The 27,740-nt window shown below is 43.7% G+C and overlaps 1 protein-coding gene and 2 long non-coding RNA genes across 4 annotated transcripts; 2 read left to right on the top strand and 1 right to left on the bottom strand.

The window, feature by feature from the left end:
* The first annotated feature begins 294 nt into the window (after positions 1 to 294).
* LOC144588264 (uncharacterized) lies at positions 295 to 12,295 on the top strand. 2 transcript variants are annotated; one of them, XR_013543752.1, is made up of 3 exons: positions 295 to 2,474; positions 3,897 to 4,038; positions 5,024 to 12,295. It is a non-coding gene; the product is annotated as an uncharacterized LOC144588264 (long non-coding RNA). The 2 variants fall into 2 exon arrangements; XR_013543751.1 differs by lacking the exon at positions 295 to 2,474 and adding an exon at positions 2,992 to 3,331.
* Positions 12,296 to 14,856: 2,561 nt separating this feature from the next.
* Positions 14,857 to 19,403, bottom strand: LOC144588267 (uncharacterized). Its single transcript, XR_013543757.1, has 2 exons — positions 19,309 to 19,403; positions 14,857 to 17,026 (listed from the first exon to the last, which is right to left on the bottom strand). It is a non-coding gene; the product is annotated as an uncharacterized LOC144588267 (long non-coding RNA).
* A 1,545-nt stretch (positions 19,404 to 20,948) lies between these two features.
* On the top strand, positions 20,949 to 25,105 carry LOC144588263 (uncharacterized). Its single transcript, XM_078390746.1, has 2 exons — positions 20,949 to 21,272; positions 21,413 to 25,105. The coding sequence occupies exons 1-2, from the start codon at positions 20,949 to 20,951 to the stop codon at positions 21,638 to 21,640; spliced, it is 552 nt and encodes a 183-aa protein (XP_078246872.1). The 3' UTR covers positions 21,641 to 25,105.
* Positions 25,106 to 27,740: the final 2,635 nt, after the last annotated feature.

Raw genomic sequence — 27,740 nt, 5'->3', positions numbered from 1 at the left:
CTGTCTGTCTCTCTGTCTGTTTTCTCTTTGTCAAAGACACAAGGGTGCTTCTGAGGCAAAATGCCAGTGCCAAGGCACACTATGTTGTAAGCACCATTTCTTTGAACCTGCTCAATAAAATGCCATCTACAACGTGTCATTTGTTTATTCTTGTAATTACATGATTACACAAGTAGGCTCAAGGCCTTTCTCCTAGGGGATGATGTGGCAGGAAAATGGAAGGAACATAAACTCCATTTTCCATCATAATGTCAGGGGAAGGATGGAGGAAACCCATGGCTTGCCTTTAACATGGGGTGGGGAGTGAAAACAAATGCAGAGGGCCCCATCCACCCATCATGAGCTCTAGGAACAAGGTTGAGAGTGGGTGAGGCCTGTGCCGGCTGTCCAATAAGGACCCAGGTGGCTGAGGGTGTGCAGAATGCTACTCTAAGGGACCCAAACAACCCTCCCAGAAATTAACCAGGAGGCTGAGGGTGGACAGGATTAGGGTTGGATGGATCCACGCAGCCCCCCAATCATGAGCCAGGAGGCGGAGGGAGTGGGTGGGAGCCAAACCGGCTGCCCAATCATGGGGAAAAGAGCCCAAGTTAAGTCCCTAAAAATTACCCAACCAGAAAAGAAGACAGGAAGATGGACAGTGAAAGGTCAGACCCTGAGCTGTGTAGAGTTGTGTCAGAGGAACGAGAGCCCCTGTGATCCCTAACATGCCCAGCCTAGGAATGGTTGCCCAAAGTACAACTCCGCACAGCTCTGCTTGCTATAGTTGCCACTGATGACGAGTTAGAAAGGAGGGGAAAGGGAATAAGACGAGGCCATCCCACGGAAGGAGGGTGGCATGGCATCTAGGGAGGTAGCTAGGAGCAAGGGGGGGGGGTTCAGCAGGAGAATCCTTGGGAAATGCTTTGGAATGTGAAAGACAGCTCTGCAGTTCCAAAAAAGTGGGGAGAGGGCAAGACGGATCACATCCTGCAGCAGCTTGCTTGCCTCGTGGCCCAAAGTAGGCATGGGTAATGTCGTCCTGCAACTGTACCCCCTGTGGATCCCGGCCCTGGGATGTTTCTCCCATCAAATTCAAAGCACACATGGGGCATCATGGCTATAACAGCCCCCACATCTGGGGGGATCTAGGGGGGAAGTTATGTAGCACAGCACACACTAGCAAGGTTTTTGACACCTTTTCTGATTTACACAGCAGGCGACACTGTACGTGCCGCAAACAACAGAAACACGTTTTCCCCATCCCAAAGGATCGCTCACTCTGTCACCATACTGGTTTGCCCATGTGCTTCATTATAGGGGCTGGTGCATCCAGGGAGGTCCTTAGGATACGGTGTCTGCAGGAATGGCCGGAGAGGATAGCCCCAATCAGCTGGAGTGGGGGAAACATAGTCGTCAGCATCTGTATAGAGTCCTCCATGTTCCCTCCCATTTGCCACACATTAAACTTACCCAGCCACCATCCTCAGGCGGCAGGCCAGCTCTCTACCAAAGGAAGCAGACCAGATGCCTCCAGCACCTGGGCATCATGATCCGATCCAGGCATAGTGCCATTCACATAGGTGAAAGTTCCCTGGGCATTACTGGAGGCTGGGCTCCCCAAACCCCTCCTCCGATGGGGACCAAACGCTCTTCGCTTCAGGAAGAGTCTCCCCAAAGGGGACAGAACCAGGATTCTGCTGGAGAAGCGTCTTGAAACCCATCAGTCAAAAAGACTGCGTTCGGCCAGAGGGGGTGTCAAGGGCATCACCACACCGTCCTCTGCCTGTCTTCAGAGAGACCCTTGCCTCCCTGGTGCCAGCAGTGGGGGAGTTCAAAAGAGTTTAAAACTCAGTCCCTCTCCCTGACTCAGAGATGCCTAGTTTTGGTACCAGGAAAGCTGCCACTCTAACCACCTCTCAGAAAACAGGGCAGAGGAAAGACCAGAGAGTTTCTTGGAGCAAAAACACATTTTATTTTGAGCTCAAAAATCACAAACAGTCACAAATGCATTTTGTATGAATTCAAGTGTACCTACATGTTCAGCTCCCTTATAGCTAACAGCTACCTGTTTATATATTTTGGATGTCTTATTCATTTCACAGCTACAAAAAGAGTGGAGAAGAGAGAAAGAAGGCTCAGGCAATGAAGGAGCCATCCTGGCTGTGAAGAATGCTATCTATAGGCCTTGAAACTGGGGAGGAATTTTTTGGCTTCCCTTGGTGTGCTAATTAGGCACACCTGGTGACCTCCAGGAGCTGCTCTTCCAGGAGTTACCAATTAGTTGGCTTCAGAAAGGACTGCACCTGATTGGTTGGAAAGGCTGCAGGCTCTGATGGAGGGAGATGGGATATAAGGCCAGCCAGAGGGAATGGCTGCGCTCAGCAGTTCTGGGCAGCAGCTTTATTCTGGTTGGAACATGTCGTCCAGCTTGCTGTTATGAGGAACTCTGCTTGAGCACTGGAACCTTGTTACTCTGTGGGGAGAGCTGGGAGGTAAGAAGCTGTTATTGTTTTTGGTGGGAACAGCTCTTAGCTGCCTAAATCTCAGAATAGGTTTTGTCCTTAAGGTTGCTTTTGAGCCTGGATGTGCTTTTGCATCACCCTGGCTCAAAGTATGACTAAAGTGGTCAGTGCATCCTCTCTGTAAGAGACTTCACTAATAGTGAACCTGGAAGAGTCTAGGGAAAGAAAACAATTAAGCTGGGTTACTCTGGGGAATGCATTTCCCCCGAACGGTGTTGACTTTGCTCTTAGTCTTTGAGTATTGATTAGGCCGAAGACTTGTTCAGCTTCCTTTATTTCTGGTGGGCCCTTTTGATGGCCTTGCTTTTGCCTCCTATCCATTGGGGGCATCCCTAGCCGGTGCAATAAAAGGGCCTTTGACTCTCTCTGCATGCAAGGCTTAGTCTGAGCTGTAGGTGGCAGCAGAGCAGTTCTCTGTCTCTCTCTCTCTTTCTCTAGCCATGCCTTCTCTGGTTCTCAAGGTTGATGGTGTCTCTCTCTCTCTGTCTGCCTTTCCTCTTCCAAGGTAGAGTGAGGCGTGGACAGGGTGCTTTACCAGAGCTGCTGCCTATGCCAACTGGATGTGTCCCCCCAAGGCGGAGGCCAGGGCCCTTTTCTGCCCCACAGCCTCTTTTGTGAAGGGCCTGCAAGCCCCGCCCAGTGAAGCGAAAGCCTCGTCCTCCACTCTCTCACCGCCCAAATCGCCCTGGGAGGATTCCCACGAAGGCCGGCGCTGCTCCGCCCTGAGGCAGGGCTCAAGCCTGTTGCTGAGCAACCCTCTGGCATCCCCCGGCCTGGCGTGCTCTGGCGGAAGGGGCATCGGCAGCTGGATGGGCGCGGCAAGGCAGGTAGGTCTCTGCGACTGGCGGGAGAGGGTGGTGACCCTTTGGACCGAGGGCTGGGCTCCTGGCCCCAGTCAGCGTAGGTTCTTGTTTCATTACCCCGGTGTCAGAGCACTCCGCAGTTTGCCAAAGACCAGGAGTGGGGAGGGGGGTGGAAGAAAATGCCAGCCCAGGGGCTGCCTTGTTGCCTGCCACCTCTTTCTGTCTCTCTTTTTCCCTTCAAAGGTCCCAGCTTGCGTGCGGGGGGGGCGTTGGGGGCGGGAGTCACCCTTGTAGAGTCTCTTCTAAACTGATCATTTCCGTAGGGCTTTTTGATCTTAAGTGTCTGGGTGGGGATAAAACCCCTTCATCTAAGGTATGATAAGGAAAAGATTGCACAGTTTTTGACTGCTTTCCTTTTCAGTTTTAGGTGTTAAGAGGTACATTTTCCCCCCATTTCATATTGTCCATATGAAGCAATACATGAAGATATATGTTGTTATGTTAATGGTGTACTTACTGTTTTGCATGTTATGTCTTGTCAGCTGCTGCATTGTCATTTTGGTTCATTTGGTGTGCATTGTGTTTTCAGACTTTTGAAGTACGTCTGTGCGCCGATGGTTGAATGAGCATAATGGGTAGCAAGGAAGAAACATGGAGGAAACGGGATGCCAAATGCTATGATTGTCTGGTTGAAATGAAAACTCTTGACTGAAAACTGTTGAATAAGTCAGGTAAACCTTAGAAGGAAGTATTTCATTTCTTGTTCATTTTAAAGAAACTTATTTAAGGCACGTAAAATAAACAGATGTACAGCATTTTTTAAAAAAATTAAAACAAAATCAGTAGTGGGCAAAGTATCATTAAAACAGTGGCAAAGGTAAACCTGTTCTTGCACAGTACGTCATTAAAAGCTGGTTGGAATTGGACTGTCTTCACAGTCTGTCCAGGAGCTATTAAGGGACGTGTATCGCAAGGCCTTTTCCGTTCATAGCAAACCAGATGTGCCTGCCAAATGCCTCTCTAAGAGTGCAAGCGACTTTTCAGGTTCAGAGAAAGGATGCATCGGAGCCGCCTTTACAGAGATAAAGAAACGTAGGATTGGACAATGTTATGACATTGTAAATTCTTTTTGAAAGTTCTCCACCTGATGTTGAGAACTGTAACGCAGTGGTTGAGAACATGGTTATGAATAGGTGAAAACTTGTGTTCATCCATGTAAGGATCAAAGATTAGGAGAGCGTACACGGCATCACTTAGGTTACTTCAGAATAAAAAATAAAAGCAGCAGTCAAAAAGAGTGAATGAGAGAGTTTCGGGAGTTAAGATCAAAGCGTACAGTTGATTCAGGATTGTCAAATGGCCAAAATAAAGGTGCATTTTCCCACATTTACACTATTCTCATCTGACAGTTCTTTTCTTATGTAAAGAAGAAAGATCTTCTGTGCCAGATTTTAAATTTCTATTCTACATATCTCATTCTAATATTCTAATATTCTTGACTGATTTTTCATGGATGGAAATGTCAGGGTTCTAGTGCCTCCAGTGTGTTTTTCTGCTCAGAGCTGTGTTTCCAAATACAAACTCTAACAATGCAGGTGTGTTGCCTTTAATGCTTTTGTGAACTTGCAGCAGAAGTATTTCAGTACAAAAGTACTTATTCCTAGAAAAAAATCAGTGTTCTGACCATTGCAATTTTGTCTTCCTTTCTCCCTGCAGAACGTCGGAGATGTGCACATTGCATTAGAAAGCTGAGTGACCCATCAAGTGCAAGCAGGTGAACTCTTGGTTGAAAGAACTGGAGTGACGGCATATAAAACAAAGTGGCTTCTGCATCTGTGGAAACGTCTCACTCCTGAGAGACATCCTAGACTATAGTGATCAAGAAACAAAGACTGAAGGTTTAGGTGATCACAGAACAAAGAGAAAGCAATTAACTTTAGAGAGAAGCAAGAAGTCAGTGGACATGTAGATGTCCGCCAGCGGAATTCCTTAGGCAAGGCCCTGAGAACTCCCTTTTATGAACCTTAACAAGCTTACAGATTATTGACAGAATTCAGATGGGACACTAGTTACCTCATGGCCACTCAGGATAGGCCGGAGAAATCCTTTGAAGTTACGCTCTAACTCTAAGGGAAAATAGGCAGAATGGGTGAGTCACCCCTCCCCGTCAGGAGCCGCTCTCACTATGCCAGGAGAGTGTACTCTGCACTGAAGAACAGACATCAGCTAGTGACCTGGAGGGGAGCGTTCCCACACTAGACCATGTGGAAGTGCTATATTTGCCAAACCTGAACTTGAAACATAGTCCAGCCATTCTTTTTTCTTTCAACCTGTGGCCAACGACCATTGGCAAAACGAGGGGAAAATGCCTCCTTATGAGAGACTTGAGTTGGCCCCCTTGATAGCAAAAGAAAAACAATAGAACACAGCTGGCATCAGGAAGGGATGTGTGTTGGGGAGGAAATGACCTGAGAGGGGAAAGACAGATGGTGTGGCAAGCACGGAATGACAGAACTTCCTCGGGGGGTGGGGGAGAGAAGCAAACTTGTGGGGCGGGGGGACGAAATGGACAGGGCTTGGGACATGGAGGGAATGACTGCAGAATGGGGGTGGGGAACCACGCTCATGGTGGCCAGAAAAATACGGGGAGATAGACAGGGCTCGCGTCGAGGAGGGGAGGGGGCAGAAATGCACTTGAGGTGGGCAGGAAAAGGCCATGGGCATTAGATGAGATGCGTCGAGGAGGGACTGACAAGAGAGCGGGGCGGGTGGGAGGGACCATGCTTGGGTTGGGCCAGAAAGGCAGGGTGGGGATAGAGGGGGCTTGAGGGGAGGAGAGAGAAGAGCGTTGAGGGTGAAGGGGGATTTGTGGTAGGCAGGGCACGAAGTGGGGAGCAGAGGGGGCATTGCGGGAGGGTTTGTGAAAGGAAAGGGGTGGTCCTGGGAGTGGAGAGGGATGGACAAGAGGGGTTTATTTGCATAATAGAGATGAATGAGAAGAAAGGGATGTTATTTTCTTGGGTATATAAGGGGAAAGAGAAACAGTCTTTTTATGGGTGTGTTTCTACCCATTTAATGCACGCTTCTGCTTAAAATAGTGTGCTGCACCCCAAAGTTCAAATCAGCTATTCCCAGAAGCTACAAACGACCCCATCAGAGTTGTTTTCTTCTCTCTACCCCAAGAGAGACTCTTAACAACTGACTGAATCCTCTTCAGGGAAGACCATGGAAAGCATTTCCTTGACATCCACCCAGGTAGGGGCTGAGAAACATGTCCCCTACCCCAATATTAAAATTGACCCATCAGTGGCACTTCCTGAAATGAGACAATGCAAAGGCTGCTTATTTCCTTGGCTGATGGGTAGCGATAGTTTCTCCCGTGTCATTGTGAATTCAGCAGGCTTTCATCTTCGCCTTTTAGAGAGTGGTGCTGCTTTAAAGCTGAGACAGGAGAAATATTTCATGGACCCGTCTCGTGGGTGGGTGTTAAGATAATCTTGGTATTCAATTTTTTCAGGAAGGGAAGCATTGGTTTCTCTTCCCTTAGCGGCATATAGGCAGGCTTGGCATCGTCTCGTGCTGCAGCTGGCTGAAGTTCTAATCTTCAGGCAGGAGAGCTCCTTCTACCCGTCATTGGAGGGAGGGTGTCAAGGAGAGCACTTAAGCATTTGAGAATTGTTAGTTTTTCTTCTGCTCCATGGTCATAGCAGGTTTGGCATCGTTGCATTTTGAAGAAGGGTTCGTGTCTGGCAAGTTTTTGCATTGTTTAAATTTGGGGATGTGGTGCGTCCTTAGGCGCCTTTCATCTTGGATTAGGCGACGTATTTCCTCTACCCGTCTTGAGTGATTGGTTGTCAAGGAAATCCCTTCCGTGGGCTTTCCTGGACAGAAGTGGTGATTTCTCTTCTGTTCAAAGACAACATCAGGCTTGGCTTCGTCGTAATTGGGGGGGGCTAGGTTTGTAGTGCGATTTTCATTACGAAAAGGATTTCCTTTACCCGTCCTGTCTGATTGGAGTTCTAGGAAATGACTGTCATGGCTTTCTTGAAGAGAAGAAGTAATTTCTCTTCTGGTTGAAGGAAACTATCAGACTTTGCATTGTTTCACATCGGTGGCGTGGTGCGTCCTTAGGCGCCTTTCATCTTGGATTAGGCGACGTATTTCCTCTACCCGTCTTGAGTGATTGGTTGTCAAGGAAATCCCTTCCGTGGGCTTTCCTGAACAGAAGTGGTGATTTCTCTTCTGTTCAAAGACAACATCAGGCTTGGCTTCGTCGTAACTGGGGGGGCTGGGTTCGTAGTGCGATTTTCATTATGAAAAGGATTTCCTTTACCCGTCCTGTCTGATTGGAGTTCTAGGAAATGACTTTCATGGCTTTCTTGAAGAGAAGAAGTAATTTCTCTTCTTGTTGAAGGAAACTATCAGTCTTTGCATTGTTTCACTTCGGTGGCGTGGTGCGTCCTTAGGCGCCTTTCATCTTGGATTAGGCGACGTATTTCCTCTACCCGTCTTGAGTGATTGGTTGTCAAGGAAATCCCTTCCGTGGGCTTTCCTGAACAGAAGTGGTGATTTCTCTTCTGTTCAAAGACAACATCAGGCTTGGCTTCGTCGTAATTGGGGGGGCTGGGTTCGTAGTGCGATTTTCATTACGAAAAGGATTTCCTTTACCCGTCCTGTGTGATTGGATTTCTAGGAAATGACTGTCATGGCTTTCTTGAAGAGAAGAAGTAATTTCTCTTCTGGTTGAAGGAAACTATCAGACTTTGTGTTGTTTCACATCGGTGGCGTGGTGCGTCCTTAGGCGCCTTTCATCTTGGATTAGGCGACGTATTTCCTCTACCCGTCTTGAGTGATTGGTTGTCAAGGAAATCCCTTCCGTGGGCTTTCCTGAACAGAAGTGGTGATTTCTCTTCTGTTCAAAGACAACATCAGGCTTGGCTTCGTCGTAATTGGGGGGGCTGGGTTCGTAGTGCGATTTTCATTACGAAAAGGATTTCCTTTACCCGTCCTGTCTGATTGGAGTTCTAGGAAATGACTGTCATGGCTTTCTTGAAGAGAAGAAGTAATTTCTCTTCTGGTTGAAGGAAACTATCAGACTTTGCATTGTTTCACATCGGTGGCGTGGTGCGTCCTTAGGCGCCTTTCATCTTGGATTAGGCGACGTATTTCCTCTACCCGTCTTGAGTGATTGGTTGTCAAGGAAATCCCTTCCGTGGGCTTTCCTGAACAGAAGTGGTGATTTCTCTTCTGTTCAAAGACAACATCAGGCTTGGATTCGTCGTAATTGGGGGGGCTGGGTTCGTAGTGCGATTTTCATTACGAAAAGGATTTCCTTTACCCGTCCTGTCTGATTGGAGTTCTAGGAAATGACTTTCATGGCTTTCTTGAAGAGAAGAAGTAATTTCTCTTCTGGTTGAAGGAAACTATCAGACTTTGCATTGTTTCACTTCGGTGGCGTGGTGCGTCCTTAGGCGCCTTTCATCTTGGATTAGGCGACGTATTTCCTCTACCCGTCTTGAGTGATTGGTTGTCAAGGAAATCCCTTCCGTGGGCTTTCCTGAACAGAAGTGGTGATTTCTCTTCTGTTCAAAGACAACATCAGGCTTGGCTTCGTCGTAATTGGGGGGGCTGGGTTCGTAGTGCGATTTTCATTACGAAAAGGATTTCCTTTACCTGTCCTGTGTGATTGGATTTCTAGGAAATGACTGTCATGGCTTTCTTGAAGAGAAGAAGTAATTTCTCTTCTGGTTGAAGGAAACTATCAGTCTTTGCATTGTTTCACATCGGTGGCGTGGTGCGTCCTTAGGCGCCTTTCATCTTGGATTAGGCGACGTATTTCCTCTACCCGTCTTGAGTGATTGGTTGTCAAGGAATCCCTTCCGTGGGCTTTCCTGAACAGAAGTGGAGATTTCTCTTCTGTTCAAAGATAACATCAGGCTTGGCTTCGTCGTAATTGGGGGGGCTGTGTTCGTAGTGCGATTTTCATTACGAAAAGGATTTCCTTTACCCGTCCTGTGTGATTGGATTTCTAGGAAATGACTTTCATGGCTTTCTTGAAGAGAAAAAGTAATTTCTCTTCTGGTTGAAGGAAACTATCAGTCTTTGCATTGTTTCACTTCGGTGGCGTGGTGCGTCCTTAGGCGCCTTTCATCTTGGATTAGGCGACGTATTTCCTCTACCCGTCTTGAGTGATTGGTTGTCAAGGAAATCCCTTCCGTGGGCTTTCCTGAACAGAAGTGGTGATTTCTCTTCTGTTCAAAGACAACATCAGGCTTGGATTCGTCGTAATTGGGGGGGCTGGGTTCGTAGTGCGATTTTCATTACGAAAAGGATTTCCTTTACCCGTCCTGTGTGATTGGATTTCTAGGAAATGACTGTCATGGCTTTCTTGAAGAGAAGAAGTAATTTCTCTTCTGGTTGAAGGAAACTATCAGACTTTGCATTGTTTCACATCGGTGGCGTGGTGCGTCCTTAGGCGCCTTTCATCTTGGATTAGGCGACGTATTTCCTCTACCCGTCTTGAGTGATTGGTTGTCAAGGTAATCCCTTCCGTGGGCTTTCCTGTACAGAAGTGGTGATTTCTCTTCTGTTCAAAGACAACATCAGGCTTGGCTTCGTCATGATTTGGGGGGCTGGGTTCGTAATGCGATTTTCATTACGAAAAGGATTTCCTTTACCCGTCCTGTTTGATTGGAGTTCTAGGAAATGACTTTCGTAGCTTTCTTGTAGAGAAGAACTAATTTCTCTTCTGATTGAAGGAAACCATCAGTCTTTGCATTGTTTCACTTCAGTGGTGTGGTGCGTTCTTAGGCGCCTTTAACCTTGGATTAGGCGAAGTATTTCCTCTACCCGTCTTGAGTTATTGGTTGTCAGGGAAATCCCTTCCATGGGCTTTCCTGAAGAGAAGGGGTGATTTCTCTTCTGTTCAAAGGCAACATAAGGCTTGGCTTCAATATTCGGGTTGGGGTATATGTCTCAGACCCTATCTGGGTTCGATGTGAAGGAAATGCTTTTCATGGTCTTCCCTGAAGAGGATTCAGTCAGTTATTAAGAGTCTCTCTTGGTGTAGAGAGTAGAAAACACCTCTGATAGACTGGGTTTCATTTTCCCCTTATATACCCAAGAAAATAACATTCCTTTCTTCTCATTCACCTCCATTAAGCAAATAAACCCCTCTTGTCCATCCCTCTTCACTCCCAGGACCACCCCTTTCCTTTCACACACCCTCCCGCAATGCCCCCTCTGCTCCCCGCTGCGTGCCCTGCCTACCACAAATCCCCCTTCACCCCCAACCCTCTTCTCTCTCCTCCCCTCAAGCCCCCTCTATCCCCACCCTGCCTTTCTGGCCCAACCCAGCATGGTCCCTCCCACCCACCCGGCTCTCTTGTCAGCCCCTCCTCGACACATGTCATCTAATGCCCATGGCCTTTTCCTGCCCACCTGAAGTGCGGTTCAAAACCCTCCCCTCCAATCATTCCCTCTTTGATGCGAGCCCTGCTGCCATGTGTGCCATGGCTGTGCTCTGCCAAGAAAGGGCCACGATTTCCACTCCAGGGTGGATAGTGGTTCTCACTTAGATGTAATTTTGCATTAGCAAACAGCAAAGCGTGCTGCTGATATTCCTCCCCATAGCGCTTCAAGCACACTCTGGGCGGTTTACAAGTTAATTATGCAGGCTACACATTGCTCCCCCCAACCGAGCTGGGTACTCATTTTACCAACCTCAGAAGGATAAAAGGCTGAGTCAGCCTTGAGCCGGCTCCCTGGGATTGAACCCTGGGTCGTGAGCACAGTTTTGGCTGCAGTACGGCAGTTTAACCACTGTGCCATGAGGCTCAGTGCATTAGGGTGCAAGTCTATCTGCTGTCCCAGCTTCTGCAGCTGAAAGTTGTAACAAACCACCAGAATACACTGCATGTTTCCAGGTGAACATTACTTGGGGAGGATAGATGGCTCAGAGAGTTAAATATCTGACTGAAATGTCAGAGGTTCTGAGTTCAGTTCTCCAGTGTGTGTCCGAGGTAAAGAGCCAACCTCTTTTGTCCTGAACAAACTGCACTGTCTCAGAGTACCATCAGAAGAAGAAAATGTAGACCACTTGAAGAGTATACCTACAAATCCCTGGCTAGAGTTGCTATAAGTTGGAATTAAATTGATGACAGACAATGATTATTATCGGACATAATGAGTGCCAGGGCTTGTTTATTTTATTTAATTTTACTTGATTTACTTTTCTGTACTGCAGTAGCTGGAGGCTAAATTTAGACTCTTGAACTGGTATCATCCTCCAGCCATGAATTAAAGAAACAATTTAGTTATGCTTACAAAACGGGAGCATTCCCAGAAAGTATACGGCAAACTTGGCCACCTCCCTGCTTATCCCTGCGTCCAGGTCATTTCTGAACAGATTGAAAAGTACTGGTCCCAGGACAGATCTCTGGGGCACACCGCTTTTCACCTCTCGCCATTGTGAAAATCGCCTGTTGACTGGACCTACTCTCCTGGTTTCCTGGTTCTCAACCCATTCATAAGAGGACCTGCCTTCTTATCCCCTGACTGTGGAGTTTTCTCAGCAGCCTTCGTTGAGGGACCACGTCAAACATCTTCTGAAAATCCAAATAGATAATATCTAATGGTTCGCCCACATCCACATGCCTGTTGACCTTTTCAATGAATTCTAAAAGGTTTCTCCCTGGAACAGATGTTGGGCTAACTGGCCTGTAGTTTCCCGACTCCCCCCTTCTTCCCTATTTAAAGATTGGTGTGACATCTGGCACTGTGACTGTTTTAAGAGACAAGGTGTATATTTTAGTTAAGAGATCAGGAACTTGATTTCTCAGTTCCTTAGTAACACTTGGGTGGCTGCCATCTGGGCGCAGTAACTTGTTGATCTTCCGTTTATCAATTAGGTCTAAAACATTGTCTTTTTTAACCTGTATAATGATTATGTATTATGATATGAATAAAAATGTGCTGTAGAACAGAAAAGATAGAATTAGATATTTTTTCCAATCCTTGTGAGAAATATGACTCTCAGAATAACAGTATGCTGCTTGAAAACCAGGATGCTTGTTTCTTTTCCTTGCTTATTTATTCTATGACAGAAATCCTGTTGCATTGTTAAACAAAAGATGTAGCATTTGGAATTGAATGGTTGTAAGTTAAGAAATCTCTGAGAATGTATCAGTTGCATGCCAGTTTGTGTAACTCAGTATCAGACTATGGAAATTTCTTAACATATAGCAGTTTACTTTCAGAAGTTATATCCTTTGCATATCTGCAGATTCCCTGCTCTGCATTTACAGGTACATTATTCCCAGTGCAGCAACAGCAAAAATCTTTTGACTTGCATATTGTGGGCTTATTGTGATGCTTTCCACGTAGCTCCATTTCATGCTGCACTCCCCTGCCTGATTGTTTTTGCTTTATTATTTGGGTTGTGTTTCTCTTGTCTGGATTTGTTATGGCCCAAACCAACCAACCAATTATTCCTATTGTGCTGATGTGACACAACCAAGCAGAATTACTGGCAAAAGTGGCAACAGAGGGAGGACAGGATCAGCAGCGCAGACAGTCCTGTTTTGATTTTCCGTCTGCTATGTCTTGCACATTCTTTTGCTTATCGGTCAAAACTTCTGTTGTCCTCTCCCACCTTACAAGCAAGCAGGTTTGGATCTGTGGATGGAGAAATGAAGCTTGGTTGTTCTGTATCATTATAACCCAAAGACTCTCCAGATTAGTCAAGGACAACAAAAGGGAGAAAGCATGAGGATTTACAAGCTCACAATATCTGGTATCACCTGATTTGTCACAGACGGTTTCCTTGCAATTTGCTGGTCATGGCTGTGGCATATCTGGAATGTTGTTGGTATAACCAACCTTGCATCAAATATGAGAGACCAGGGCTGGGGACCCTTTAGCCCTCCAGATACTTTGCATTACAAATGTCCATTATAATTTATCATTAGACATGCCGTAAGAACTACTGGGAACTGCATTGCATAATACCGGGAGGACAAAAAAAAATCCCTATCTTTTTATAGCAATTAAGCTAGTGCTACTCAGCTTTAGGGCTAATTTGCTAGAAACATTCTTATAATTGTCATCTGAAATCATAACAGAAGAATATGTACATGCATATCATTTGCATGGCTCTTTCTTTCCAGTAAATGCAAATGAATAATTAAGATGAGATTATGAGTTGTCATATCATACGGTTCTTCTTGGCACAACTTCAGCCAGGAGACGTGTGTTTCTTTCTTCCTTCGCAAACAACTCTTTGGAGAGTAGGTGTCAGATAACTGTACCGGGCAAGTTAAGTAGGCAAACAAGTTTAGCCCATTTAATTTATCTGTGTAAATCATGCCTTGTGTGGGCTTGAACATCCCTGCCTTGGCAGTAAAAAGGGAAGGAGCTTTTTCGAAGATGGGGTTGTTTGGAGTCTTTACAACACGTGGTTGTATTCTGGGTGCCGTGACCAGATGAAGTAGCCCAGTCGTGTGTGTCCTCCCCCTGTGGTAAAACATCCACCCGCACACAAAGTCACTCACTCTCTTTCTTCCTTGATTGGAAATGGAAATCGTTGGCCAGAAATTAACGCATTCCAGATATTGCCTTGAAAGACCCCTGAATACCATAAATAAGGTGTGGGCCGGGGCCGATGGGGGGGGGGAAAGAGGGGAATTCTGGAAGATTTCCCAACCCGCTTCTTGACTTTGCAACCCTTTGTGCCTCTAAGTGCTTCTCTAGAAAGCATGAATAGCCTTAGGGAGAAAAAATGTGTTTGGAAGTTGGTTAGAAAACAGTGTGACAACAGTGAATTAGAACCAGGAATCCTATCATCTTTTATATATCAAAGCATGTCTCTAAGACATGCTAGCTTTATACATTTTTCTCATAAACCAGTGTCTGAATGTGATTTCTTTCTAAAAGTAAAGAGGCTTCCACTAACCACCTTTTGATGGTCAGGGGCTGAATCCACAGGTTAAATCTACTGCTCTGTTAGCACTGTAGTGGCGGTTAGAGGTCTTGACTGGAGCTCAGAAAGCCAGCTTTGCTTCTTAGTACCTTTAATTAATTACATTTAATGTGGTGGCACGGCGGGTTAAACCACAGAAGCCTCTGGACTGCAAGGTCAAAAGACCAGCAGTTTGAATCCACGCGACGGAGTCAGCTCCCGTCGCTTGTCCCAGCTCCTGCCAACCCAGCAATTCAAAAGCATGTTAAAAACGCAAGTAGATAAATAGATACCACCATGGTGGGAAGGTAATGGTGTTCCGTGTCTAGTCGCGCTGGCCACATGACTACAGAAACTGTCTTTGTACAAACACTGGCTCTACGGCTTGGAAACGGGGGTGAGCCTCATGCCCTAAAGTCGGACGCGACTGGACTAATTGTCACGGGGAACCTTTAACCTTTAAATTTAGCCTTGCAGCTCCATAGTCAGTGTCAATGTCCAGTATTGTGAAATGGCTTTAAAAATAAGCTGCTTCAAGATATTGGCAAATTGAACACTTCCCCTGATCCTATGTGGAGGGACAGGGGAATGATTAATAATAATAATAATAATAATAATAATAATAATAATAATAATAATAATAATAATAATAATAATAATAATAATAATAATAATAATAATAATAAATAAATAAATAAATAAATAAATAAATAAATAAATAAATAAATAAACCAGGCAATCAAAAATTTAAAAAAATTGACTGCCATTCTTTGGCTGGGGGCAAGAGTTCATAGAAGTTTGTAGAAAACAAAAACTCCTCCTTCTCTGCAATAGTTCCATGACAAATTATCCCCTAATTCTGAGACCTTAACTATGCAGCCAGAATGGGGTGGAATGTTGACTTCTTTTTCAACTGCTCCAGTGCCCCCCAGTGGACAAGCCATGGTGCTGGCAAGCTGCTTTTTTTCTGAAACTTGGCCTTTCTCCCTTACTCCTCCCATCATCTGGGTTGTGCTTGCTCTTTCTGAGCACGTGGAATGGCAGGGAGTCTGTGGTTATAAAATCCAAAATATTTAGGCAGGCTACCCACGAATGGGGCAGCCTGTTTATCTAAACCAATATTTTACAGTCATTGCAGTAGTTTTGACTGGCTACCATAGGCTAGAATCAACTTAAGTTAAATATATACACAAAACAGGGCAACCTGACAGCTGCTCCAAAGAGGTTTCTGCAATCTAAACTTTGAGTGCAAAAAAGCTATTCATAAAAAAGATGCTTCTGTTTAGTAATGGCAAGTGTTTGTTGATTATTCTGGCTTGTGCAGTTGGCTGCCAATTAGAGTACTCCAGCAGAAGTTAAAAAGTTACTTTTAAGAAGAATGAGTGTAGTTACAGGATACAGCTAAGCAACAGAAGGATAGTGCTTTGGGACAGCGGTTCACAAATATATATAGACACAGAGAGAGTATATTCCTAACAGTGTTGTTATTGCATGCCATTGAGTCACCTCTGACTTAGTACATAAAAATAGAGTTTAAGTTGTAGGCATGCACTTTCATTTGAAATACAGGAGTACAATATGTTTTTAGAGTAAAAACTGTTTTGAAAGTAAAAAAGAACAATGAGAATGTGTTGAATTCATTCTAAAAAATATAATGGCTTATAGCCTTAAAATAAGGCACAATAAAACAGCAGAAAACAGAAATATATCTCTTACAGTATTGAAGTTTTAAAATGTAAAAACATGTAAAGTTTATGCGCACACACACACACATACACTTAGCTCTAAGCATTTTTAAACACACAGAAAAACATTTCTAAATAAAGCTCACCTATTTACTTTTTTTCAGTTTAAGTGAAATCCAGACTTACATCACAAACCTCTGCTAGTAAACAGCCATAGCAATATATGTGCACCATTTACCCATTAGATATCAGCATTTCCTATTTTCAAGGGAAGGATTCGTCTGAATATGCGAAGAGGTCCTCACTGCCGCCTCTCTTCGTGCCATGGAAAACAATTTACCCATGTTGACCAAAGCTTTCCTCTTTAGACGGTCACTCCAGATGCAAGGAGACCAACAAGGGCTAGAAGTCTCGCCTTCCTCAGGCATTCAGTTTAACCCTTTGCTGAACATCTGGATGGGGCAATTATGACTGAGCTACATTTCAGATTTCTCTACAGTATATGAACTGACAACCTATGTCCTCTATTGCAGTGATCCCTAACCTTTTCCAAACCGTGGACTCTTTGGGGGGACAGGGCACCTGTGGGGGTGGGTGGGCCATGTGTGCAGTGGGTGTGTGTGCATGTGAGGGGGAGTTCATGCGGGGGGGGCAGGAGATCTGTTTCCACGGCCCGATCCTGACAAGGCCACAGCCAGGCCATGGACCGGGGGGGGGGGTTTGGAACCTCTGCTCTGTTGGCTCAATACTGGCAATCGAAAGGAGGGACCAGACAAGCAAAAAACATCCAGTAGTAATTCACTGCATAGAGCAGCACCTCTCTTCAATATAAGAAAATAAAATTTCAGAACCACAAGGAAGGGAGATCAGAGGCTCAAAGGAAGGATGGAACCCCCCCAGTAGATGACAATGGGGGAAATAACATGTATGTGCCCAGCCAGAACTTAGCATGTTAGGAAAAGCACTTATCTGCATTGATGCCCTGGTCCCTCTGGGATCCAGCCAATCCTTTGCAGAACTTGAAGAGTGACTTTCAAGGAGATGGCTGAAGCCGTTCATAGCCGAGCAACCATATCCCTGATAAAAAGACATGAAATAGGTGTCAACATCCTCTCTAGGATAGACTACTTTGGACATGGCTCATTCATAGCAATTGTACCTACAACTTTGCTCAGAGCTGTAAGGATTATTTTAAAGCACCGTATAAAATATAGAAGCAATGTGGAAAACAACTTGAAGAAATTAAAAACTTTTAAAGTTGCCTGGAATTATTGCAACAAAGAAAATACCTACACTTAAGGTAATCAGATGAAATTTTGAAATGCTTGTTCATGATTGTCTGATTTCATTGTGGAACTAAACTTTTACTGGGGTAATGTCAGCTATGATGAACCTAGGAAACCTTTGTCATCTATAAAGGCGTCTCTGATTTGCCCTTAGGTCTGCTTTTAAGTTGGCATGTAGGGGAAATTGTACTGAGCTCTCCCAAATAGGGTCGGAACATAGTCATGGTCCGTGCTGGCCGGGGGATTTTTTGAGGCACAATGAGAAGAGTAACAATAATAACAACATGTTTTCCAAGTTCTGTTCATGTAGGCTATCATTAATTCATTAATTAAATCATTCGTTCATTCAACTGGGATGACCTTGTGGGTCAGGCAGATGACATTAAGGAGAGACACTCTGACAAGTAACATGGGCCCACACCACAGAGGGCTTTGTATGTGATTGTCAGAACCTTGAACCTAATCCAGAACGCAATGGGCAACCAATGGAGGCGAGCTAGACGTGGAGTGATCAAATTTACTTGCAGCAACCATCAGTCTGGCTGCCGCATTCTGGACCTGCTGAAGTCTTCAGATCAGGTTCAAGGGAAGCCACACATAAGGCCATTGCAGCAGTCGATGTGGGAGATGACTGGGGAAGACACCAAAGTCCTGAAGGAGTCCTTGACTAGATAGGGGCAACATTGGGTGATTAGCCTAAGCTGGTTGAATGCTGATCTGGACATGGTTGAAATCTGGGACTCCCAAGAGAGAGACAGGTCCAGAAGAACACCCAACTTACGCACTTGGTCTCTAAACTGGAGGTGAGTACCATCCAGCCTAAGGACCATACCCCCCAACCTATCAGAGGTCTCCCCAAGGAACAAAATCTCTGTTTTGTCTGGGTTCAGTTTGAGCCTGGGTCCATTCCAGTACTGCGACCAGGCAACGCTCCAGCTTCCAGACAGCATCCACTGCAGAGGGGTTAACAGAGATATAGAGTTACGTGCCATCAGCATACTGATGACGCCTTACTCCAAAACTCCTGATGACCTCCCACAACGGCTTAACATAGATGTTAAACAGCACTGGGGATAGTGCCGATCCCTGAAGAAGCCCACACTGAAGGGGCGAAAGTTGTGACAGCTCCTCCCCATTGTGGCCTGAATCCAGACTGGAAAGGGTCAAGGCAGTCCTGCCCCTCCAGGTATGACTGCAGCTTTTGGATAGATTTTCACCATGAAAATAGGTATCAGACTGGTGATTTTATGGGGGTGGGTGGGTTTTGTTTGTTCCCTTTTAAGAGCTGTCCTACACCTTTTTTGAAATGTTGTTGGGGGACGTCTTCTGTTTGGCACAATTCAGTGGGATTCAAAAGTAGTTGTGTGACAGTTCGTGAAGGCCAGTGAAGGCTCATCAGCAACCTTTCAGGGTGAGGCAAATGCTGCGCACCAGCTCACCACCGCACCGCGACTGTGCTGCGCATCGAGGACTGGTGTTGCCACTGCTGCGGCTCCACAGATGACTTCTTCCACCTTTTGCTGAACTCCCAGCGGCTGCAACAATCAGCCGAGGAAGAGACACGAACAGCTGACAGGTGAGGACCCTTGGCTAGGAAGCTGTGAGTGACTCTGGCCCCCCCTGATTAGCGGTGAAGAGGAGAGCGGCAGGAGCAGCGAAAAGGGGCAGCAAGTCACTCCGGCACCAAGGCTGGTCTCCAGCCCTTGTCCATGGTTGGGAAGTGGAGAGCGGCTATGTGACCACATTCTGCTGAAAGAATTGATCAAGGGGCATTTGCTGTTCGGTAGGTAGGAGTGTGTTAAATGTCATGTCGTTCCTCCCCTCGACTTTATCAGACCCTTTGCAGTCCAGTTTATCCTACACCAAATGTGCAGTGTAACAGGGATACCTTTCAAAACACACAAGTAGTTAGGTAGCATAGCATTCATCAAATCAATCTTTGACAGCTACAACAGCCCTGTAAGGCGGGACATCCGGTCAAGGATCAACCCTGGCCCCCTCCGCCGGAAGGGGCGGGGTTTTGGGTGACGTCAGGGGGTTGTGGAGGCCCCCGTCGACCTATAGGAGGTTTACCTAGAGTTGGGGGCCCCCCGTGACCCTAGGGAGACCTGAGGATTGGCTCCTGAAGGGTAGGGCCAGCCTGCTTCCTTGTAGACCAATAGGCGCCGTTGGAGGGTCTGTGTAGAAAAGTGGGTGGTCCTAAGGCATGCCCTGAGGCTTCCTGGGTCTGAAACTCCACAGCGGCGAATTCGGGGCCCTTCTGCACGCACTTGTCGCTCTTTGCAGGGGCTGTGACGCTTTGGAGATGATGGCCAACAAGGAAACCTGGAATAAGTTCAAGAGTACAGACAATAAAAACCCACATTTGTAGTGAAACTATTTTATTTATTTATTTATTTATTTATTTATTTTTATTTATTTATTTATTTATTTATTTATTTATTTATTTTATTTAATTTATATGCCAACCACTCTACCCAGAGACCAGTCTAGAGTAAAACATTTCCCACATTTTATACCCATGGTCTTTTCCTAGAACCTGTCTGTGTGTGTTTTTAATTTTCTTTTTATTATATAAAATCCATCCCTGTTGATTTAACATCGTGTCACCTGGGTACAGCTAATAATCATTTGTTAAAACAAATACCATATACATGACACTCCTAATGTATACAACATCCTTCTAACCATTGATAGAACAAGGCCCATGTTTGATAATATTTTGTATCTTCTTTTCCTTTGATTTTCAGTGTTAGTCTATCCAACTCGGCGCTGTCCGATATCTTTTTAGTTACTGTATTTCTTGATCTGTAGCTGTTTCTTCATTTTTACCAGTACTGAGCATACGTATATAAGCCTCGCATCTGTTGAAATATGCAGTAATAAATATACATTTTGTTTATCAACCCTTTTTTGGTATTATACCTAACAGAAAGAGCTGCGACCTAAAACCTGCATGTTTTTGGATTTTTTTCACAAACCATGTGTGTATTTTGTTTACGTGTGTGGGTGTGTGTATTAAACCCCCTTTTTAAGGGTCTAGGAACCATCCCCTAGTTTTAAGCCAAAGGATTCAGACAGAGTTTGAACAGCCATTAACAAGCCACAAAAGACAGCTTTCATAATGCCTACAGACTTTTGAAAAAATGGTGTGACTTAAAGACAATATGTAACTATCAAAAAAACAACAGGCGGCTCTGTAGACCAACGGGTTTGTTTGAAGGGGTTGTGTAGAAAAGGGGATGGTCATAAGGCATGCCTGAACAGGCCTTAGCCGCTCAGAAAGTCCCACAGCCGCGTTTTTGGAGAGTTCTCCGGTGTTGACCTTTCTTTGCAGTAGAAACCTGCAATAAGTTGAAGAGTACAAAAATAAAAAATAAAAACCCACATTTTAGTAAAACTGTTTTAAGACTGTCCAAAGTAAAACATTTTCCACATAACAACACACAAAATAGACAACACTCATAAGGACTACACATTTTTTAAAAAAGCTTGCAACTTAAAGACAATGTGTAATTATACAAAACATCAGGCGGCCCCTATAGTCCAACGGGGAGCGATTGGAGGGGTGGGGTGGGGTGGTTTGGTTTGGTTAGAAAGGGGTGTGCCATGTCTCGGCATGCCCTTAGGTTGCTGAAAAGCCACGGAGGTGTTTTCGGGGCCATTCTGCGTAGCTTGTAGCTCTTTGCAGAGATCGCTGCATCTTGGAGGAGATGGAGGACAAAGAAAACCTGATCCCCGCAACAAGCCAAAAGGATACAGGGAAACCCAAAAGGCATTTGCGACCTCTAGGTTACTACCATGGGCCTGTGGGTTTTTCCCAGCCCTTGTGTCCCTTAGAACCCCCTCCAAGGCCCAGGGAGAGCCTGCCTGAAGAAAAGCTAAGAAGAAAAGGCAAGTCTGCAGAAGACCTCTTTGTCTTTACCGCAAAATCCAAACAGGAAAGCAGAAGAAAGATGGCCTGTACTCTAATGGGGGGTGCTGAGGAAGATGAGGAGACTACAGAGCATCAAGTCAATGAGTCTCAAGTCAACATGGTAAGATCAATTTTCTAAAAGACGTAGCTAGGGTCTGTTATAAGGGCTTTAAAAAGCCATAGTTAGGGGATTTGTGCTAGGGTTGGGGGTTTAAGGTCCTTTTAGAAATGACTAAAAGCTTGTTTCATTTTCAATCACAGGAGAGCTTGTTTCAAGCTCAAACACAGGAGGACCCTGGGCATGATGATGATGGGCTTGAGTGCGACTGCGGGTATGGGCCGCACAGAAATTACCTGAAAGAGGCAGACGACAATGTTTCGAACGCATCCACCGGAGAGGGTCAGGCTGTTGATGATGAGAAATCGCCCTGCAGGAATATAGAAACTGTAAATCTGTCCTGTATTTCATGTGTTTCTACAAACCCCTGAGGTTTAGATGTATGTTTTACAATACCCCTTATAATATACTGTTTTTAATAAAGTTTTTATTCTACCATAACTTGTGCATATTTGTAGATATTTATAACAGGTTAAAACAAAATTAAGCTAATCTGAATGTCATGTGGTTATACTAACCTGGGTTTTAGAGGATTGCTTTACAATATACTTTTAATAGGTCTTCTAATAAACAGGCTTTTATTGTACCATACCTTGTGTATATATGCATACATTTAGAAGAGGTTATTTCAGACATTTGAACTCACGTCAGCTCAGGACCAAATAGGTACAAAACCGAACTGTCAAAAGGGGGTGCCCCAGAAAGATCTGTGAGGGAGTGCTAGCAGTATATGAATGAAACTCAGTTTCAATATTCAAACTCCTCAGTGCTTTCCTGCAGCACACAAAGGGAAAAGAAGTGTTTGTTTCTTTGCAGAGGCACATCTAGTATAAGTGAAACTCCAGCCATGGCGCATGAAAAAGCAAAAAGCTACATAACCTAGCTTTAACCAGTAGCCCTCATAAAAGTAAGAACCAGCAATCGTTTGTCTAAGGCTTTGTCCGATTCATGAATTCCACAGGTTAATAGAGCTGTAGTGATGAAACGTTTTGAAAAAATTGTTCATAGTTATAATATGCCAGCTCTCACTCAGAGTTTTGATACCCATCAGTGTGCATATAGAACAAATAGATCAGCGGGGTGGGGTGGGGTGCTGCAGCGTTTTAATTTTTATTATAACAGCATACTGTATTGTCACACGTGGTGCAGTAGAGGAATTATGTACAGCTGATTTTGTGGACTTCAGATCGGCCTTTCATAACAGCCACCCTCAGAGGCTGATGGTTAAACTAGGGGGCAGTGCATGACATTTATCACTTCTATGTGGATCGTTTGTTGTTGAGCCTGTCCAGCAGACAGTACATTTTTCCTGCAACACAGAAAGGGAAAAGAAGGGTTTGTTTCCATTTTCCCCCTGAGGACAGTCAGACTGCTAGAGTAGCTCAAGAGGACAGGTATTATACCATCTCACCAGCGGGGAGTTTTGGTGGTCTGAACGCAACCCTCTCTTTTAGGGCAGCCAAAAAACAGATCAGAACATTGAAGGCAGGGGATGCTTCTCAAACGGTTTTATGATCAAGAGGCCTATACAGTGTATAGAGAACACTACAAAAACCCCACATTTTAGTAAAAGTAATTTAAGACTATTCAAAATAATTTTTCCACACCTTTTTACAACCAAACCAGCAAGGCTGCTGTTCTGTGAGAGGTAGTCTAAATTCTGAATTAATATAAATAATAGTCACAAATAACTACAAAATATCAGCTGTAATTTTATGTTGGAGTTATTTCAGCCTCATATGATGCCTTTTAGTAGATTTTGATTGGGAGATACCTTTCTGGGGGTGAGGTGGCTATCAGTAACCAAAGGCTTCCAGGCCTTTGCTACCCTGGCTCTCTGTTTATATATTTTAACTCTACGCAGTGGAACTCCAGCAAGGCCTTTGGATCAAGCTCTTCTCATGTGAACACAGACAGAGTCTGGGAAGCTGTGGAGCAGATGTCTCCACTGAGATTCACAGAGGCTGCCAGGAAAGAAATACTGACTACCGTTTGAGGCATTTTAAAAAGAGATTGAGAATAACATTTCAGATAGATGGATTGTCTAACATTTCCAAAGATTTTGTAGAATTGCTGTTACATTTTTGCTTTGTATCCATCCACTTCCCACCACTAACAGAAGTGACTGCATTATATTTTAAATGAACTGCATGGCATATGTAGGGGCAATTCGTCTTCAGGCTACCATAATATGACAAGAACTGTACTCTGAAAGAATCCTGCTATTGTGGGGTTGATACAGGGCCAACAGGCTAAAAGAAATTACTCAAGTTTTTGTTTTAAATAAATCTTAAGTGCCAGAGCTAATTTGCAGGTGCTTCCCTCAAAATTTAGAACAATCCTGTAAGATAAGTCTGTATCATCATTCCATTCTACAAATATGAACTGTAGCTGAGAGAGGTGGTGTTCCTAGGAGCACCTAGCAAGGTGAATGTTGATTTGAACCAGGGGGTGTCACACAATTGATATCCTAAGAAAACAGGGCACTGATAAAAACAGGATAATAAGCATACATCTAGAATATCTCCTTGCTTATAAGATATTTGGAAATCTAATTTTACTTAAATCACGACTTCCCCCATTTTTTATTCCTTAACAATGCAAAAATCTGCAATAAGATGAAAGCAGTAATCTCCAAGCAAAACGCTGAATTTTCTTGGGTATTTTTTCACCATTAATTCATTACTAAGCATTTGTTTGCATGTTTGATTTTTACAACTAGGTCAAGCTAATAACATAGACTTTTTCCTTGCAGGAAAGAAGTGCAATAGAAAAGTAAAAACTGTAACAATGTAAATGGTTTTACCTTTTAAAAGAACTTCCCATTACCTGATTTTAAAGAGCAAATATATACAAAAGGATGAGAAAAATCTAGAAAATAAAAATCTAGAAAATAAAAATCTGGAAAGAGCTTTCCCAGTAACATCCCTTAATATTTAAAAGATATGTACATCTGGAAAAAAGGTGAATTGTTTTCTTTATTTTTGCTTTTTGTAAACTTTGTCCAATATGTTTGTCTTTCATAGGAAATAGTGGGCAATTAATATGATTTCATATAGTGTTACAAAAATATTCTGGTTTTGCCAAAATAAATCCAAAATGCCAATTGCCAGGTTCAGACAATAGAAAGATTGAAGTTGGTCACAGAGACAAAACTATTCACAACGTTCACTGACTTTAATTTACTCAACAAAAAGAACATCATACTAATGCAGATAACATAACCTATTTGAAATTCCACTGGCTTAACTAATTCTAATGTAAACATATAGAACGGGCGGGGGGGGATATAGCGAACCTCTACTTCCGTAAATTATTTCCGAAGCAAGGAGACACACAAAGAGAAATGGGGGTATGGGGGGGCACGCTGAAACATAAAGAACAAACAGAAGGTTGTAACATTTTGTGTGTACCAATTAATGAATCAGCAGCATGGAACTGTTTAAAGAAAGAAGTCATAGGGGTATAATCTGCTTTATAGTTAAGAGGCATAAAGAAAGCCTCTTCTTGTTTAGAAGACAAGATGCCTTGTTAAGCATTGGTAAGAAAAGAAAAGAAAAAGGCCCACGTTAGTGGAAAGAGAACTAGGAGGCACAATACGTGTATGAAGAACAGTACCCCTATAGCTCTGCCGCTTCTCTCTGTTGCAACATCTAGAAATGCCAACTGAGGATGCGATACAAACATGTTGTGACTTTTTCTGCTACTGTTCTTTTTCTTTTGCCATCTATGAGTAGGAATGGCCATATATTTTGTATTATTAGGGGGTTCATATATTTTGTATTATTGGAGGGTGCAAGGCAGAAAGAAGGAGCCAATCATAGGCTACTGTTTTCAGGGGCAGCTATGTACATGCCAGAACAATTAAGACCTGCCTTAGAATGTGATTGGAGGCAAGCAAGCCTGTTTGTTGATGGGGGAAAGTACCTGTTGGTCCCCAGTGTGATGAGATGGGTTTTTGAGTTAAAATCTTTTAAGGCATATGGGTTTCGTAATTAAGAAATGAGCCAGAGAGGTTCCATCTTGTTTCTTTGTATAAAGTATCTTTGCTATGCTGACAAGTTGTTTTCTAGGCGAGCAGAGAGAATGTTATTCTGAAAGCCTGAGAAAGGACTCGGTGTGATTAGATAGATGGGAATTGTTGTGACTCTTTGATAAACTACAGTAACCCAAATAACATCTGGTGTGGTATGGGAAAGAAGTCATGTGATGCAACAGGACTGTTTGCCTAGTAACGAACTCTGATTGGATGACATCATGGGAAGGTGCGATGAGCCCTTGCCAGTTACTCTTGAAAAAGGAACTTTTTGCCTATGGACATTGTCTTTCCAAGACCGACCTTTCAGTCATTCGTGACCTACTCTTCAGCCATTCGGGACTCACCCTAATGTCTTTCGAGATGGACTGGTGGCCTACCTACATGGACTGGTTCCTATGCTTTGCTGGATTACTTTTGGACTTATGGGATTTTTCCTAAGGACTGTGCATGGACTATTTTCTATGGACTGTTCTATGGAATATTCTTTATGGACTTCTTTTCTTGGAATACTCCATATGGACTATGCTCTTGTAATTTTGTAAGGACTATGGTATGTGGTAAAAGCGTTCCTTAGAACTGCCTTTACACGAGACAGAGAGGGATTCAGAATGATTAGACCCTAATGCCAGCAAAACCGGGTCCGGTAATTTTGCTCTAGGCGACTTCACACTCCTTCACCCAAGTCTGTCTCGATTTTAAATAAACAATCTGGAAGGTCTGCTCTTCCTCTTTTTACTTTAGGACCCTCTTTTGGTAATATGGTAATGTGGCCAGACCAAAACAATCTTAGTCAAAAATATCCAATTTACTACTGTAGCATGGTCTAAACAAGGAGACAGCTTACAGACAATTTGTCTTTTTATATTTTATTACAAAAGATAACATTTCAACAAGCTTAGTTTAACCCCCAGCCTTAGCCACCAGTTATTTCCTCTATAAAATGAAAACAATAAAATGTCTAACTAGATCTTAAATAAGCATTCTTACGCAATCCTTTGGATTAAAGTTCTGTCGGCTGCATTTCTCTCGGTATGTCATCTCTTCTCCATCCTTCTCCTTCTTCTCTCGTCTCTCTTCGCCCATCATTCTTAAATTAAGAAGTTATGTCCTTGTCCAGCAGAGTGGAGATAAGATAAGGGTCAGCTTGCTCTTCTTAACTTTTTTTTTTCTTTAGCTGGAGAAAAACTGACCTTGTACATTTTCTCTCTAATTAGCACCTGGGCATAAGCAGATTTCTAGCTTTTCATTGCAGCTCTGAACTAAATCCTATGAAATACAACACTATTCTATTTTCATAATCAAATCCATGACACGCCCCCCCTTAAAGATACAAAATACAGGACTATTAAAGTTCTTATTTTGTTACTAACTTAACATTTGATTATGAAAGGTTAACAAGACTACATGTGAACTTACAATTATCTTAACCAAGTATTAAGCTTATCAAAGTAATATCTCTTTACTCATAGCTAAGTACATCTCTATGAAAAATACAGAAAAAGAAAACAAGTTAATTAATTTTAAACAGAAATTCAAAGTAACCATATTATATCAGCATTCCATTTTTCAACGATCTGTTACATTACGTTCGATTTTTCTCCCCACATTGTTACAATTAGGATTGTTTGCATATCTGTTTCTATACATTTTTAAACTATTCACATGATACATTATTGGTTTCTTGGATGAATTTAACATTTTCACCAGATAATTCACATTTCCCACTTTTTGTATGATTTCCCCTGGACCTTCCCAAACTACTTCCAATTTTGAAGGTCTGAGCGGGTTTAGTACAAGTACCATATCACCCACTTCAAACTCTCGGTGACGGGCCTTCTTGTCATGATAGTATTTTTGTTTTATTTGGGATTTCAACAAATTGTCTCTTGCCAATTCTTGCACTGCTAGAAGTTTTTCTTGTAGTTTCCGGACGAAATCCGCGACTGGAACCGTGCTACTTCTGACCACACCTTCCCAGTCTGATCGCAGTAGATCTAATGGTCCTTGTAGGTTTTTCCCAAACACTACCTCACTCGGCGAAAAACCTCCCAGAGAAACATGAGGTGCACTTCTGTAAGCAAACAAAACAAAAGGTAATAGTTCGTCCCAAATGTTTCCATATTCTTGGACTAGGGTTTTAATCATCCTCAACAAGGTTTGTTGTCCTCTTTCCACCATTCCGTGAGATTCTGGATGATAAGGAATGCTAAAGTTTAATTTAATTCCGCTGATCTCACAAATTCGGCTCATCAATTCACTTTTAAAAGCACCGGCTTGATCGCAAATAATTTGAGTTGGTATCCCTATTCTAGAGCATAAATCCACTACCACTCTAGCAATAGTTTGGGCTGAAAGATTGCTGATGGCGTATGCCTCGATCCATCTGCTGGCTTGACAGATGAACGATATGATGTATTTTTTCTTTGACTTCG

This window comes from Pogona vitticeps, chromosome 3, assembly GCF_051106095.1.
Source record: "Pogona vitticeps strain Pit_001003342236 chromosome 3, PviZW2.1, whole genome shotgun sequence".
NCBI classification, from domain to species: Eukaryota; Metazoa; Chordata; class Lepidosauria; order Squamata; family Agamidae; genus Pogona; species Pogona vitticeps.
This window is presented reverse-complemented; position numbering and strand designations above follow the sequence as displayed.

Coding starts and splice junctions, on each gene's coding strand:
- LOC144588263 (XM_078390746.1), top strand. CDS start 20,949: ATGGAGGACAAAGAAAACCTGATCCCCGCAACAAGCCAAAAGGATACA. Junction 21,273..21,412: donor ATGAGTCTCAAGTCAACATG/GTAAGATCAATT, acceptor TTTCAATCACAG/GAGAGCTTGTTTCAAGCTCA.